This window comes from Lepidochelys kempii, chromosome 1, assembly GCF_965140265.1.
Source record: "Lepidochelys kempii isolate rLepKem1 chromosome 1, rLepKem1.hap2, whole genome shotgun sequence".
Classification (NCBI taxonomy): Eukaryota; Metazoa; Chordata; order Testudines; family Cheloniidae; genus Lepidochelys; species Lepidochelys kempii.
The window spans coordinates 196,259,257-196,275,025 of NC_133256.1; the positions used below are offsets into that span (position 1 = coordinate 196,259,257).

The 15,769-nt window shown below is 39.1% G+C and overlaps 1 protein-coding gene across 33 annotated transcripts in view; it reads left to right on the forward strand.

Moving 5' to 3' along the window:
* Positions 1–15,769, forward strand: part of ABI3BP (ABI family member 3 binding protein) — a 315,232-nt gene that overhangs the window by 234,331 nt on the left and 65,132 nt on the right. For 28 of the 33 annotated variants that reach the window (XM_073307173.1, XM_073307105.1, XM_073307116.1 and 25 more), the window contains 7 exons: positions 1,737–1,811; positions 2,641–2,715; positions 3,181–3,255; positions 5,456–5,530; positions 9,907–9,981; positions 10,485–10,550; positions 11,638–11,712. In XM_073307173.1, coding sequence (XP_073163274.1) covers positions 1,737–1,811; positions 2,641–2,715; positions 3,181–3,255; positions 5,456–5,530; positions 9,907–9,981; positions 10,485–10,550; positions 11,638–11,712 — 516 coding nt within the window. The remainder of the gene's footprint in view (positions 1–1,736; positions 1,812–2,640; positions 2,716–3,180; positions 3,256–5,455; positions 5,531–9,906; positions 9,982–10,484; positions 10,551–11,637; positions 11,713–15,769) is intronic. The other 5 variants (XM_073307211.1, XM_073307257.1, XM_073307295.1 and 2 more) reach the window with 5 other exon arrangements.

The following is a 15,769-nucleotide window of genomic DNA, read 5'->3' on the forward strand; positions in this document are numbered from 1 at the left end:
CTGTAACATCTCATTTCATAAATGTAGCATGCTATATGATGGGGTCTAAAATGGCTGTTACTACTCAAGAAAGAGATCTTGGAGTCATTGTGGATAGTTCTCTGAAAACATCCATTCAATGTGCAGCGGCAGTCAAAAAACCTAATAGAATGCTGGGAATCATAAAGAAAGGGTTAGATAATAAGACCGAAAATATCATATTGCCTCTATATAAATCTATGGTACACGCACATTTTGAATACTGCATGCAGATGTGGTCACCCCATCTCAAAAAAGATATATTGGAATTGGAAAAGGTTCAGAAACGGGTAAAAAAAATTATTAGGGGTCTGGAACGACTTCCATATGAGGAGAGATTAATAAGACTGGGACTTTTCAGCTTGGAAAAGAGACAACGAAGGGGGGATATGATAGAGATCTATAAAATCATGACTGGTGTGGAGAAAGAAAATAAGGAATTGTTATTTACTCTTTCTCATAATACAAGAACTAGGGGCCACCAAATGAAATTAATAGGCACCCCAGGTTTAAAAGAAACAAAGGGAAGTATTTTTCAGACCACGCACAGTCAACGTGAGGAACTCTTTGCCAGAGGATGTTGTGAAGGCCAAGACTATATAATAGGGCTCAAAAAAGAACTAGAGAAGTTCATGTAAGATAGATCCATCAATGGCTATTAGTCAGGATGGGCAGGGATGTTGGCCAATGTTTTGAAAATTAAATTGGTGCAACTTTTCTCCATCTAAGTAGATACTAATATCTATATTGTAATTGCTGGTTTATACTGTTTCTCGGTAGCTCCAGAAATTAAAATTTTCTATTATATGAATATTTTACTAAAACAATGTCCTGTTTTTGCTCTGAAAGAGCAAAAGAATCAGTACTTGATGTATGCATTAGCAGTCACTTATGAGCTATCTACATCTTCACCAGATATTATTGTATATTCGTTAGGTTACTTGAGATCCCACACATGGGGTGAAACATTTCTTCAGCGTGTGGGTTTATAATGTTTTTATTTGAATTGCCTTTAACACCCAAATATCCACATTGTGGTAAATTTGCCTATTGTGAGGATATGATAGTCCCTGTCCATTACTTTTTCACACCAATATGGATCACAGACCCCACCACTATCACTAAAAAAAAAAAATTGCCATAAATACTAAGCATATTCCTAATAATATTTTTTCAGTTGAGGATATGCTGCATGGCAAGAGTTCTTGGCTGAAAGATATGTAGAACAACTTAGAATTGAGTAACTTTGTAGCTGGAATCAGGGGGGCTGATCCATAGATCCAGTTAGGTGGAGGGGAGTTCTAACAGAAAAATAACAGTGTCCAATTCTGTCCTCAGACATTCACATACAGGAGAATGTGGCCAGTAGTGTCCGAATAAGTTATCTTTTGTCAGGTTAGCTTGAGCAGCTCCTTCATTGTATCATGTTCTGTGTCTCTTTTTGTCAACAACTTTCTCCTGTTTCATCAAGAGGTGGACGTTCTCATAACACTGGGAATGCCACCCACTTCATACATAGCAATTATTATTGAAACAAAATGCAGCATAATTTTTTCTTCTTTTTTGGGCATTCATACTAAGTGATTTTCAGCATTGCGCTTGCATAATTTGCCTCACAGGTTATTGGACACACATTTCCTTGAAGGCCGCAATCACAGTGTATTTCCTTATAGAAATTTGCAATTATAGTCCAGGGGTGTTTGTTTTTTTTATTTCAGCTTCAAGTGAAAAACAGTTCATGCCTACTAAACCAAAAACATCCATCAAGCCAGGAATGCCACAGACCAAACCTGGTAATTGAGTCATTTTTGTAATTCTGTATATTAAGGTTTAATCATTCATTTAGCCAGACCTCAGTTGTTGTGCTTTTCAGAAGCATTCAGCCAATTTCTCCTTAGTTATTCCTGTGTAGCTCTATTCAGCTGTGTTGCGCTGAGGTAAGTGATGGCAAAATGTACACCTCTGCATATGAAAACCAAAAATACTTTAAAGCTGACAGATTTATAATCCCAAAAAGGAGAGGCTGAACCCCATGCCACTATTTCTCGTTTCCAAAGGATTTTCAAGGAATGGCACGTGATGAACCGTCATTGTTTCAGTACTGGAAGATTCACTGTTTTGTTTTGTTTTTTAAAAAAACGTTTGGGTGGCTACATACATGAAATCCTTTCTAATTACTTTCTAGTCATTTCTCTTATCTGTGTCTTACACTTCCCCTATGGGGATCGTTATAATGACCTCCTTTGTAAAGTGCTTTGAGATGTACCAATTAGAAGTGCTATATAAGAACTAAGTAGTAGTATTATATTAGAACAAAAAGCAATTTTAAAATGGATACTTTTCTATCTATCTCACCACTGCTTGTATATTGTATTACAAATATAAAGCAAGAAGCTACAAGGAAGATCTTAGTCAATTTGTTTCTGTCAACAGTCAGTATAATTGATATTGTGTTATTCTGTGATTTGTAAATTGACCCTTTTGGGGCGGGGGTAAGGCAATTGCTTTGAATAACCCAAACGCTAACTATTTCCATTGCAGTTTTTGTTTTATCTTGTGTGCAAAACTGAAGTTCATCAATTCTTTTTTTATTTTAAGATTCTTTGCATTTTTCCCCAACAGCAATACATCGAACGTCCCAACAGCCACTCATAACAAAACCTTCTGTCACCTCTAAACAGACAAAGGCAACAATGGGTAAAGAAGTTTCCTTACTGAAATTGTTATATTGGTATTTTTCCCTTTTCACCAAAGAAAACTCTTCTAGAAAGTTATTTGGTACTGCAACATTTCATTCTCCTTCTACATGTATGCACATCCTTTGCCGTGGAAGACTCACAGCTCTGTCTTAGAAATTATCTCTCTGCCACTATCAAACCTGCTCAGAAGCACCCATTAACCTATTATTTCTTATCTGTCAAAACTGAGTGGTCCCGCTTTCTCAGAGTATCAAATTTTGGCCACTTTGATCACTATATCAAGTCATCCCACAGCGCAGCACTGTTAATTTTCTTCCTTTTGAGCAGTCATTTTATTTCAGCTTCCAGAAAATCATGAAATTGTTATTGTCTTTATTGCAGGCTTGTATTTTCTGTGGGCCAAACATGGCATTGGACTATGATTCCTGAAGAATACAATAATAATCCCTCTCCTTTCTTTCAGCTCCAAAAGAAACACGACTCATTCCATCCAAACCCAAAACATCTGTCAGGCCAGAAGTACCACAGACTAAACCTGGTAATTGCATTAATTCTGTAATTCGATATAGAGGCTTACAATCTTTAAAAATGTTATTGTGGCACTAGCTTAGCTACACATGTTGACATTGGTTAGTGCCTTGATGAATTGACGAACATGGCATATTGAAAGATGTTAAGGTCTTTTTATTTAATTGAGCACACAATAGTGAATTGTAAAAGAAGAGGACATTGAACAGGCTAGCGTGATTTGAATCTCTCCTTGTGGAAAACAGGTGACAAGTCAGCCATTTGTTCACAGTCGTTTCATGTTGAATTTAAGTAATATCCGTGGATTGTTTTTAACCCATAGAACCCCTTGATGCATCTTTGATATATATGCATTTCTATAGCGGCCATCACTCTTCTTATGGAAATTATTGTATGAAAGGGAACCATGAACTGATAAGGCTTTCCTCACCTTTTCAACTATCCTCTGAATTCAGGTCTCAGAATCAGACTCCAAAAGAGTCCGGTGACACTAGCCAAGCTCAGGCTTAGCCAAAAAAAGATGAGCCTTGCATTTTATTCTGAAGCTCGTAAGACTTTACACAACTGTTCCTCTCTGGAACTTGCAAAGAGTAGAGACTTTCTGCTCTGTTGAACAGGTGCAAACCTAGAATAATGCCATGGACTTCAGTAAGATGTCTTCAGATTTACACCATCTAACTGAGGGAAGAATCTGGTCAGGGACGGTACTTTCTAGATCACTTTGTTCTAGGCAAAAGGTTCAGTTTTTAGATCTGCATTTTCCCTAAGAAAAGAGACTCTTCTAATCAGTAATAATAGGAGAGATGGAAAAACTAGTGGTGACTCAGATACTATTGTGATAGGTGCATTAGATAATACAGATGCACTGTTATAAGGGAGGAGACTCCTGGTTCTTTAGCCCTGGGCCACAATCCTGAAGTGTATTTGTGCACAAGAATGAGGGAAAGATATCCAAATCCTTTTGGAATCTTCCAAATATTCAGTTTTAGTTGGATTATTAAATAAGGAAAACTTTTAGGGTGAGTAATGACAGGAGGAAAAGGAGTTCTTAATTTTTCCAAAGTGGTGGCCCCAACCCTCGTCTTTGAATTGTCAATTATATTTGCTCTTGAGGCAGACAATATAATTGATGATGATTAAAAATATCGTTTCCTTTTTCTCAATCCTCTAGCACTGTGAGAGAATATTATCAATAACTCTGTTCTTTAGAAAATTGTACATTTTTTGTTGTACCTCACAAATAAAAATTGAAACAGATAGTTAATAAAAGAGAAGGTTAAGTTTTTAAAGGATGATTTTGAGAGACATCCTTATAAGTAACCAAGTCACTCTTACGGGAGGAATCAGTTGACTAGATCTATCAGTGGTCACATCAGTGGACATTAGTGTTAACACAACTGCGAAGAAGTGTGCATCTGAGAAGAGGATGGTAAGGAAATTTAAAATATACAACAAATAGGAAAAGCATTATTGCTATACATGTGAATACTTTAATTAAGTATTTGAAAAATGAACTTTCTGTAGTTGGCAATTGTTTAATTAGAGTGCTATTTTATCTTGTAAAAGAAAAACCTGGTCTTTGATCCCAACCCCGCATACTACTAAGTTGACCTTTGCTTCTATCCCAAATGTCGCTGATATTTTATTTCCTGCTACTCCAAAAACAGTGCGTCTGAGATCAGTTAACCTTGTAACATTTCATGTTGTTGATGGGTCTAAAGTGACTTTGGGCAATGAGAATTTTTTTGCCAGTTTTTGTCATTACCTTTCCCCTCTGCTTTTGGAAGATGACTGAAATTATTCTTTTATCAATAGCTAAACTTTTCTTGTTTCTCTCCCTTTTGTTTACTTGTTGGTCATGCTCCAGGGCTCATGCATAATACTGCTTCTGATTTTCCAGTAAGTTTGTTTGCTGTTCTTTCTAGGAACACACATCTGATGCACAAGGCTGGACTGTCATCTGCAATGCGCTGCCCTGACCCCCTAATCTTCTGTTGCCTGTCTTATTAATGCTTTGTATCCTCCTAGTCTCAAAGATTATATTTTCAATTAAAGCCTGATTTTGAGCCAGGTTTCCAGTACTGAACCTTTTCACTTCTGGATTACACAAACAGAGTTTTAATCTTCCTCCTTCTTGCATTTAATTTGTAGCATCTGATTTTAAGAAGACATGATGTACATTTAATAAGTTCTGACGTTTTCACTTTCAGTTCCAAATGAAACATACCAGATTTCAGCCAAGCCCCAAACTGCTCTAACAACTGAAAATCCACACTTGAAAACTGGTAACTGATTTGTTTTTCTTAATTCAGTGTTTTGAGTGGATGAGTGCACTTTGCACTTTAAGGTCAAATGGTGTATACATTTTTACTTAGAACACTATATTCCAGGTACATTTTAGTTTTTCTCAGAAGCCCAAATACCATACTTTGTGTTTTTGGAGGGGGAGGAGGGGGCTCAGAGTCTGAGCCAAATTCTGCCCTCGAATGGACATGTGCTGCTCCCATTGGAAAAAAAAAATTGTGCATGCACATCCATGAGCAAGATTTGGCTTGGTAAATGCACAAAATGTGCTAATCTCATTTAGTTCTGTACTTGGAACTCAAGGGCTCTTCTTCAAGTGATGGTCCCTACGTGTATTCTACTGTGGGGTGCACATCTGCCTGAAGCTGAAAAATGTTTGCTAGCAGTTTCCATTGGTCTGCACCTGCTCCCTTCTCCTTCTTGTGCTCTGGAATTCCAAGACCTATGAAGGAGGGTTGCTGATGCCCCAGATCCCCCCTCATAAACCCCTCAACTTTCTGCAGAGCATGGGGCCTACCAAGTTGGTGGCAATCCCCATTAATGACTCCATCTTAGAACCTGCTAAGGTAGTCTGGCATACCCCAGCCATATATTCCCCCGCTCCAAAGAGGACAGAAAAGAAGTACTTTGTATCAATCTAGGGAGCAGAATTTTTACTTACACACCTTGCTCCAAACTCCTTCATAGTCCAAGCAGTCACTGAAAGATACAGGCAACATCAACCAAGATCCACCCCTTCTGATAAAGAAACTTTTCTCTGAACCTATATGGGAGAAAAGATTTTACTTCAACCAGCCTGCCAGGCATTAATGTCTAAATACAATTTTGTGAATTACTCTAAGTTAACAGAATTTACTAACCAGCTGCTGTAGGATAGAGTGTAGCTCCAAGTACTCATTGAGGAAGGTAAATTGATTACCAGATCATTCCTCCAAACGTCAGTTGATGCAGTGTACACGCCTTCCAATTGATGGTGTTGGCTATTGTCTGGTGTAGAGTGTCATGGCTTCAGTCCTCAGGGAAGTCCAACCTACAGTGGAGGATTTTCCCTTTGAAGACAACGGTCTGTTCTGTGAGAAGGCCGGTAGTTCATTACACTCATTGAAGGACTCAAAGGCAGCCCTCTGCTCTGTGGGGATCTATACTCCAGTACCGTGGAGGAAATTCCACAGCCACAGTGGTATAAGCAGTGACTGGCACCTCACCACTTTTATGTTCAGAGGGGCTATGAACCACCATGGGAATGACAGAAGGTGCAGCAGAGCAAGCAAACATTCCCGCCCCTCTCCATCCAACCCCAACCTGCTGCTAAGAAACACTTTTGATGGGGACCAAATCATTCCAGACGCCACGTCTGTCCTCCCAGATTTCTTGTACACAATTTGGTGGCCATGTAGCTTGTTTCTCCCACGCTTGGTAGATGATAATGACTGACACATGCATTCTTCACATCATTCAGACTGGCTACGCTATAGAGTTAATCTCCTCTCCCCCATCAAAACCCCTTCTCCACCCTTCTTCAGGAACCACTCTCACAAGAGGTTGTTCATTCAAGAAGTAGAATCCCATCTTCATCAGGAACCATAAAGCTGCTACCCTTTGCCCAGTGTTGAGGGGGTATTTAGTCAAAATACTTTCTAATCCCCCCTCCAAAAAGGAGGATGAAGACTCAGATCTCAAACAGCTCAGTGTCTTTATCTGCAGATTGAAATTCAGGATGGTCACCCTAGCTTCAGAACCTTCTGGTCAGTTCAGAACCTTCCCTCCTGTGATGAAACCTCAGTCCTCTCAGCATTAACAAGGCTTCCATTTAATCCCCTGGCCTCATGCTCTTTGACCCGCCTATCTATAAAGGTTGCCTTTCTGGTTGCCATCAACTCAGCTAGAAGATGAGGTGAGCTGGGGGTCCTTATGGCTGATCTGCTGTACATAATCTTCCAAAAGGGCAACGTTTCTTTAAGACTTCACCCTAAATTTATTCCTAAAATAATCTTGGATTTCCATCTGAATCAAACAATTCACTCACCTGTTTTCTTCCCAAAAGCACATGTCACCAGTGAGGACATGATACTTTATTCTCTAGATATCCACCAGGCTCTGGCATTCTACCTACAAAGAAGATATTGTCTAGACTCTTTGTCCTTTGCAGAATGGTTGAGAGGGGAAGTGATCTTTTCACAAAGACTTTCAAAGCGGATATGAGGCTGCCTTGTGCTGTGTTGCAAGTTAACAGCCATCCTCCCCCCAGATGTGAGAACCCACTCAACTGGGGCCAAGGCTGCTTGGATACCCTCATTTTGTGATGGTCCTCTCACTGAAATATGTAAAGCAGCAACATGCCGTTCTGTCCATACCTTCATGAGACACGTCCTGATACAAGTTTCAACAGCTAATGCATCTTCCAGCACAGCAGTCTTCCAGTCATTGGTACCACAGAGGTCCTCCACAATGAATACTGCTTGTCAGTCACCCACAGTGGAATACACAGAGGGACTATCACTCTAATAAGAACGAGAAATTACTGGGAATTAGGAACTGGAATGCTTTGAGATATGTTGTCCTTACAGGTATTCCACTACCTGCCCTCCTTCCCCTCTGCTTTGGTTCCTTTGCACATGATTCATGGTGGAGAAGGAACTGGAGATGCAGTCAGTCTGCACCGCCTCTTACGTTCGCAGTTCAGAGCATGAGGAGGAGAATGGCACAGGCAGAAAATCTTCTGGTCTCAGACACGTGGAGTGCATGCATGCCCCACAGAGGAGTGCAAAGAGGGACAACACATCTTGAAGAAGTTATTGTACAAGACTGAGAAAGACATTACTTACCATGTGATACTTTTCATTGGAATTCTGTGGGATAGAGTTTAAATAATTAAAATTAGCCTGATTAATCATGACTTCCCCCTTTTTCCTGACTGTGTAGCCCTGCATACACACAGCTTCTGTGAACCGCAGTGGGAGTTACAGGTGCATAAGCACCACCTTATTGTTTGAGGAGAAGGCACAAAAAGATAGCTGAGTGCGTATTTCAGACAATGAATACAGGGACTTTCAGAAACCAATTTTCAGAATTTTATCTCATTCCATGTTTTTAGTCAAGTAAATGAAACTTGCAGGGAATGTTGCTGTTCTTAAAAAAAATATTTAAGAAAAAGTGTCTATTTTCCCCAAATCTTGTGGGGGAATATTCATAACATGAAAGTTGATATTTCCCCCCATGGAGCATTTGCTTTAAGTATACTTTATTTCTGTACAATCAAAATCTACAATCTGCCTCACAGTGATCATATGAAGTTTAATGCATTTATGTTACTACTTTGTGTTTTAGAGTAACAGCCGTGTTAGTCTGTATTCGCAAAAAGAAAAGGACTTGTGGCACCTTAGAGACTAACCAATTTATTAGAGCATGAGCTTTCGTGAGCCACAGCTCACTTCCTCAGATGCATATCGTGGAAACTGCAGCAGGCTTTATATATACACAGAGAAGGAGTGGCTAAGTCATTATGCAAGGTAGCCTGTTTCCTCTTGTTTTTTCCTACCCCCCCCCCCCAGATGTTCTGGTTTAACTTGGATTTTAACTTGAAGAGTGGTCAGTTTGGATGAGCTATTACCAGCAGGAGAGTGAGTTTGTGTGTGTATGGGGGTGGGGGGGATGTGAGAACCTGGATTTATGCAGGAAATAGCCCAGCTTGATTGTCATGCACATTGTGTAAAGAGTTGTCACTTTGGATGGGCTATCACCAGCAGGAGAGTGAATTTGTGTGGGGGGGTGGAGGGTGAGAAAACCTGGATTTGTGCTGGAAATCACTTTAGATAAGCTATTACCAGCAGGACAGTGGGGTGGGAATAGGTATTGTTTCATATTCTCTGTGTATATATAAAGCCTGCTGCAGTTTCCACGATATGCATCTGAGGAAGTGAGCTGTGGCTCACGAAAGCTTATGCTCTAATAAATTGGTTAGTCTCTAAGGTGCCACAAGTCCTCCTTTTCTTTTTACTTTGTGTTTTGTTTCTCAGATGGATAGTGTTACAGAAGTGCAAAGTATTAATATATTCAGCCATCTTTCAGATGAGATATTTGATCTAGGCCTATAACACTTTTTCCAAGTTGAGCGATGACATTCTGTCTGCTTAAATGTTTCCTCTGTAGTTTCATATGAAAAAGATATTATTCTTTATTTAGACTCTTAAAAACCTATTATACAGTGTTGCTAGCGTAGGATGGCTACTAGGTTCAGCAGCCAAATGACAAACTCTGCTTGTGGTGCAAAGAATTGTAGAGCCTATTAGACTGTATTTTGGGTGTAAGATGATAGTGACTAACTCAGCTGTTACTGACTTCTGTTTTACATTTACAGCTTCCTATGTGATTCATACAGAAACCATTAAACCTAAAATATCAAAACCATTTGGCAAAACAGAGGCAACCCTGGGTAATGGCCAGCACTTCACATTTTTAAACTTGATGCTGTCACTGCATTTCACCAGCCCATGCTCTCATTGCTTTGGATTTCTTCATTTTGTTTGCAGACGTCATCTCTTGAGTGATGCTGAAAACTTTCACACCTTTATCTGGAATACTTGACTCTTTGGTTTTTTTTACAGACTCTAATTAAATTTCTTGAGGCCACAAACATCCTGCAGAACTGACTCTGTATCCATACGCAATTGTGTAACTGAGTGTAAAATAATTCATGTCTTCTCCTCTTAAAACTAAGCATGAATGTAGCCAGCTAGACTCTACAGACTGGCTGCAGTTAACTTCTGACTCCTAAACAAACTAGCACAGGCTTTCGATGTGCAGCTAAATTAATATGTTGAAAATTACAGAATTGGCACATGCTTATTTTGCTTCTGTGCACTGACAGGGCCTGTCTCCCTTGATCATTGCTATTCCTCACAACCTTGGCACTTAAATTCAGTTTGTCTCTTTCAGCACCACATAAAGTGCGTCTCACTTCTGCAAGACCCAAGATATATGATAAGCCACAGACCAGACCTGGTAATGACGTATTCTTTTAAAATGTCCTTATTTAATCAGCTTCACTTACTTTTAGCTGTATCTTTTAAGTGTTGCTGTGAAGTAGTTAGTATTTTCTTTTCTGTTGAGTAGGTCTGTTGATGTAGTCTTTCCATTGCTGATTTTATCTATTTTATTGAGAATTTTTTTGAATCAGATAAACTTTCAAAGAGCTGGTTTCTAATTTTTTTCCATTTGAAAAAGATGTTTCATTATTTCCAACTTGTCTAGAAGCTGTTGACACAGATAATACATAGCATAATCTAGAAAGTACCTTATAACACTGCTTAACCAACAGTAGTAACCAGGGCTCCCATATTCTCTGATAAATTCAGTTTATATTTCATGTCAGACTCCCAATTTCTGCAGTGCATTGTGGTAACTTCTGTGACACATTGAGCCATTTCACAACACTGGTTTTGAAGCAGAATTCCCTGTTGAAATAAATGCAGAGTTTTGCTTAAGAATTAGTGGCACAGTATGGTCCACTGAAATTTCTGCAGCATCTTCAAGTAAATTCAAAGACCAAGATTTTTATTTAATTAAATATGTAATTGAGTAATAGAAACAGTACATTATTTCTTCTGTGGTCCTTGTTGATGTTAAATTTAATACAAATACCAGTTTTAATTTTTTTTAATTACCCTAGAATTTCAATTTTCAACATGCTACACAGTTTTGTGAGAGCAGTTGGGACTTTGTTCACATAAATTTTTATTATTTGCTCAATGAGGGCTTGTATTGTGCCATCAAATTTTGCAACTGGTGGATTCTGCAGCCATTCTGTGAACGTGGAATAAAAGAATATAAAACCATACCCTGTTCGTAGTTTCCATTTTTAAAAAAGGTTTGCATACTTTCAGATAAAGTGGTTTTTGAAGACGCAATTTGTGGACTAAAATAGCATAGTTGTTTGTTTTTTTTAATCAAATGCATGAGCCACAATACCATTATTATGTCATTTCCTCTCTAACCAATAGGGAATTCAGTTTGCAGTGGCCTGGCTATCAGTGTTTTCTTTTTTTAATTTAAAAAAGATTTGAGCAATTTAGTATTATTGTCTCTGCAGCGCTAAACAAGACAACACCAGGACCTGGTAGAACAAAAACTGCTGGAGTGATGAAATGGGGTGGGACACCAACAGGTAATGCTTACAGATATGCTTTCTCTGCAATCTTCTTGAGTGTATCAGTAAAAAGCCAGGAGTATACCTGTTCAATCCATCTAGCTTTCTCTGAATTCATGTTTGAGCAAGTTTTACTTAATTATGGGAGTGAATTCTCTAACTGGAATACTGTAATTCATTTACTGTTTTCTGATCATGTTATGGTGCTTAGTTTATGCCTAACATGACTGAACATCACTATAAAAAGCATATATTTATTTCCTACTGTTTTATATATGGTCCATTTATAGCTTCAAATTGAGCTAATTGGATGTTAACAAGAACCACAGTATAATTACGGTCGTGGGGTTCCAAGCTGGGATCAAGTTCCCTATCACTCTAAGGGTATGATGAGAAAACAGTTTCATGAACAACCACTGCCCTCAGCCATTTAATCATATTACTGTAGTTGTTCAATCTTAATTGGTACTTGGAATGTCCTTTTGTAACTCAAGAGGAAATGTCAGTGATGATGATGATAATGGTAAGCAATGGTAAAATGCATAAAGTAATAAAAAAGGTCTTATATGCTTGCATGGTAACCCCAGAAGATCACAGACATTTTTGCAGATAAATTTCAAATGGAGTTGTTTAAACTAAGTATGCTATAATTCAATCACAAGAGATGATACAGCATCAAACTGTTTGTAAAATAAACTATACATAGGGATAACAGAAATTAAGTCTTACTTCTGAATCTGTGGTTTCACTTCTGCTTGAGTAGTTAGTAATCCAAAGTTTTCATGATCTAATGTTTGTTCATTGGCTTTGATGTGAAATGAGCTGAACATATTGGTCCATTTCCCAGCAAACAGGTTGTCTGCATTACAGAAACCATTGTTTGCCAGACCCAGTGGCAAGTGATAACTGGGACAAGGAGACAGAACTATCCTGTCGCCTTTAAGGATGATCCTTTCAGGTCAAGGCTGAGAGACACATTGGCCATACACTGGGAGGACACTTGCACCATGATTGCCTGTGCTGTCCCAATTCTAAGAACTGATAGAGGCCTTCAGTCTCCAGTACTGTCAATCCATCAGTTTGCAGCAGGATGAAATTTTGGAGGGTAAAGAAGTGTTAGAACAGCATTCAAATTGAAGATCGGAAATTAGGGTTTATACCAGAGAAGTACTGACAAATTCTCGTGTTGTAGTGAAACAACACACTTCATTGCCACTAAAGAGAGAGAGAGACCCCATCTAAACAGCTTGAAGTAGCTAATGGGGTTGTGCAGGGAGTTGTCCATTTGCTGAAGCATCATTCAATAGAATGGCTGTAATGGACCCTCACTAGAAAGAGACTGAATATTAACTTGTCACTAAGTGGCTGTGCTGCAGAATAAACTCTTCATCTTTTAGAATGAACACGTCTGTGCGCTATTTGGTTAGGGATCTGACTGTGATGGTGAATGTTAACCAAGATGTTTCCTTCTACGTTTCCAAACCTAAAAAATGTTGAGGGACTTTGAGTTGCCAAGCCCTAGGAAAATGTTAAGTGGCTTGCTTGCTAGAATTTATTTAATTGTATAAATGGTTGTGTGTCAGAGAATCCAGGGACCCAGGTGTTTCAAAAAGAATGCTTAGGAGCCTCTGGCTACCCTGTTTCCAATCAATGTGGTTCATAAAGGATTCATTCCTATCTCAGTCATGTGAAGAATGTGGATGGAAGTATCAACAGAGAGAGAGAAAGAAACTGTGTCTGATTCTTCGAAAGGGAAATCAGGACCAGAGACTTTCAAAACTATAGTTGCCGTGATCTGTCTATAACTTTTATAATTCGTTTGGAGATTTTTATTTCTAATTATGAAAACTGGTAGAACCTTCTTAAGATCAGCATTAACATCCGAGACTGGTCTGGACTGTAGTCTTGGGCTGCTCTTTAAGCTTCACAATATGCATATGGCAACAGTACAATAGCTAACTTTCCACCCTGCTGTTACTCACACCTTCTTGTCAACTGTTTGAAATGGGCCACCTAGATTACATTGAACTCATTAGCACTACAGAAGTGATTATTCCTCCCTTCTTGTCAACTGTTGAGAATAGCCCACTTCCGCCTTAATTGAATTGGCTCGTTAGCACTGACCCCTCCCCCAACTTGGTAAGGCAACTCCCATCTTTTCATATGCTGTGTATTTGTACCTCTCTACTGTATTTTCCCCTCCATGCATCTGATGAAGTGGGTTTTACCCCACGAAAGCTTATGCCCAAATAAGTTTGTTAGTCTCTACGGTGCCACAAGGACACTTCATTGTTTTTGCTGATACAGACTAACACGGCTACCACTCTGAAACCTGTCACCATTCTTACTGGAGCTGTTGAAATTCCAAATACCAGCTGAGAGAGTCATAGAAATGTAGAGTTAAAAGGGACCTTGAGAGGTCATCTAGTCAAGCCCCTCCCACACTGAGGCACTTCCAAGTATACTTAGGCCATCCCTGACAGGTATTTGTCCAACCTGTTGTTAAAAACCTCCAATGATGAGGATTCCACGACCTCCCTTTGAAACCTATTCCAGAACTTAACTATCCTTATTATTAGAAAGTTTTTCCTAATATCTAATCTAAACTTCCCTTGCTGCAGTTTAAGCCCATTACTACTTGTCCTCCTTCCAGTGGACATGGAGAACAATTGATCACCATCTTCTTTATAAGAGTCCTTAATATATTTGAAGACTGTTGTCAGGTAGTCAGTCAGTCTTCTTTTGTCGAGGCTAAACATGCCCAATTTCTTTGTATCTTTCTTAGTGTGATGCCCAAAGCTGGACACAATACTGCAGCCAAGGCCTCACCATTGCCAAGTAGAACAGCATGGTTATCTCCCACATCTTAGATATGAACACCAAAATTAGTCTTTTTCGCAACTGCATCACATTGTTGGCTCGTATTCTATTTGTGATCCACTATAATCTCCCAGATCCTTTTCAGCAGTATTATTGCCAAGCCAGTTATTCCCCGTTTTGTAGTTGTGCAATTGATTTTTCCTTCCTAAGTATAGTACTTTTCATTTGTCTTCATTGAATTTCATCTTGCTGATTTCAGACTATTTCTCCAATTTGTCACAATAGTTTTGTATTTTAATCCTGTCCTCCAAAGTGCTTGTGACCCCCTCCCAGCTTGGTGTCATCTGCACGTATTTTAAACAAACTCATCAAGTCATTATCCAAATTATTAATTAAAATGTTTAATAGTATCGGACACTGGACCTTACTGGATACATCCTCCAAGTTTGACAGTGAACCACTGATAACTACTATTTGAATACAGTTTTTCAATCAGTTGTGCACCTACCTTATAGTAATTTCATTTAGACCACATTTCCCTAGTTTCCGTATGAAAATGTCATGTGGAACTGTGACAAAAGCCTTACGAAAATCAATATATATCATGTCTACTGCTTCCCCCCATCCACTAGGCCAAAAGGAAATTAGGTTGATTTGCCATGATAGGTCTTGACAAATCTGTTACTTATCACCCTATTAACCTAAGGGTTTTAACAAATTGATTATTTAATCATTTGTTCCAGTATCATAGAATCATAGAATATCAGGGTTGGAAGGGACCTCAGGAGGTCATCTAGTCCAACCCCCTGCTCAAAGCAGAACCAATCCCCAACTAAATTATCCCAGTCAGGTCTTTGTCAAGCCTGACCTTAAAAATCTCTAAGGAAGGAGATTCAACCACCTCCCTAGGTAACCCATTCCAGTGCTTCACCACCCTCCTAGTGCAAAAGTTTTTCCTAATATCCAACCTAAACCTCCCACACTGCAACTTGAGACCATTACTCCTTGTTCTGTGATCTGCTACCACTGAGAACAGTCTAGAACCATTTGCATTGGAACCCCCTTTCATGTAGTTGAAAGCAGCTATCAAATCCCCCCTCATTCTTCTCTTCTGCAGACTAAATAATCCAAGTTCCCTCAGCCTCTCTTCATAAGTCATGTGCTCCAGCCCCCTAATCATTTTTGTTGCTGTCCGCTGGACTCTTTCCAATTTATCCACATCCTCCTTGTAGTGTGGGGCCCAAAACTGGACACA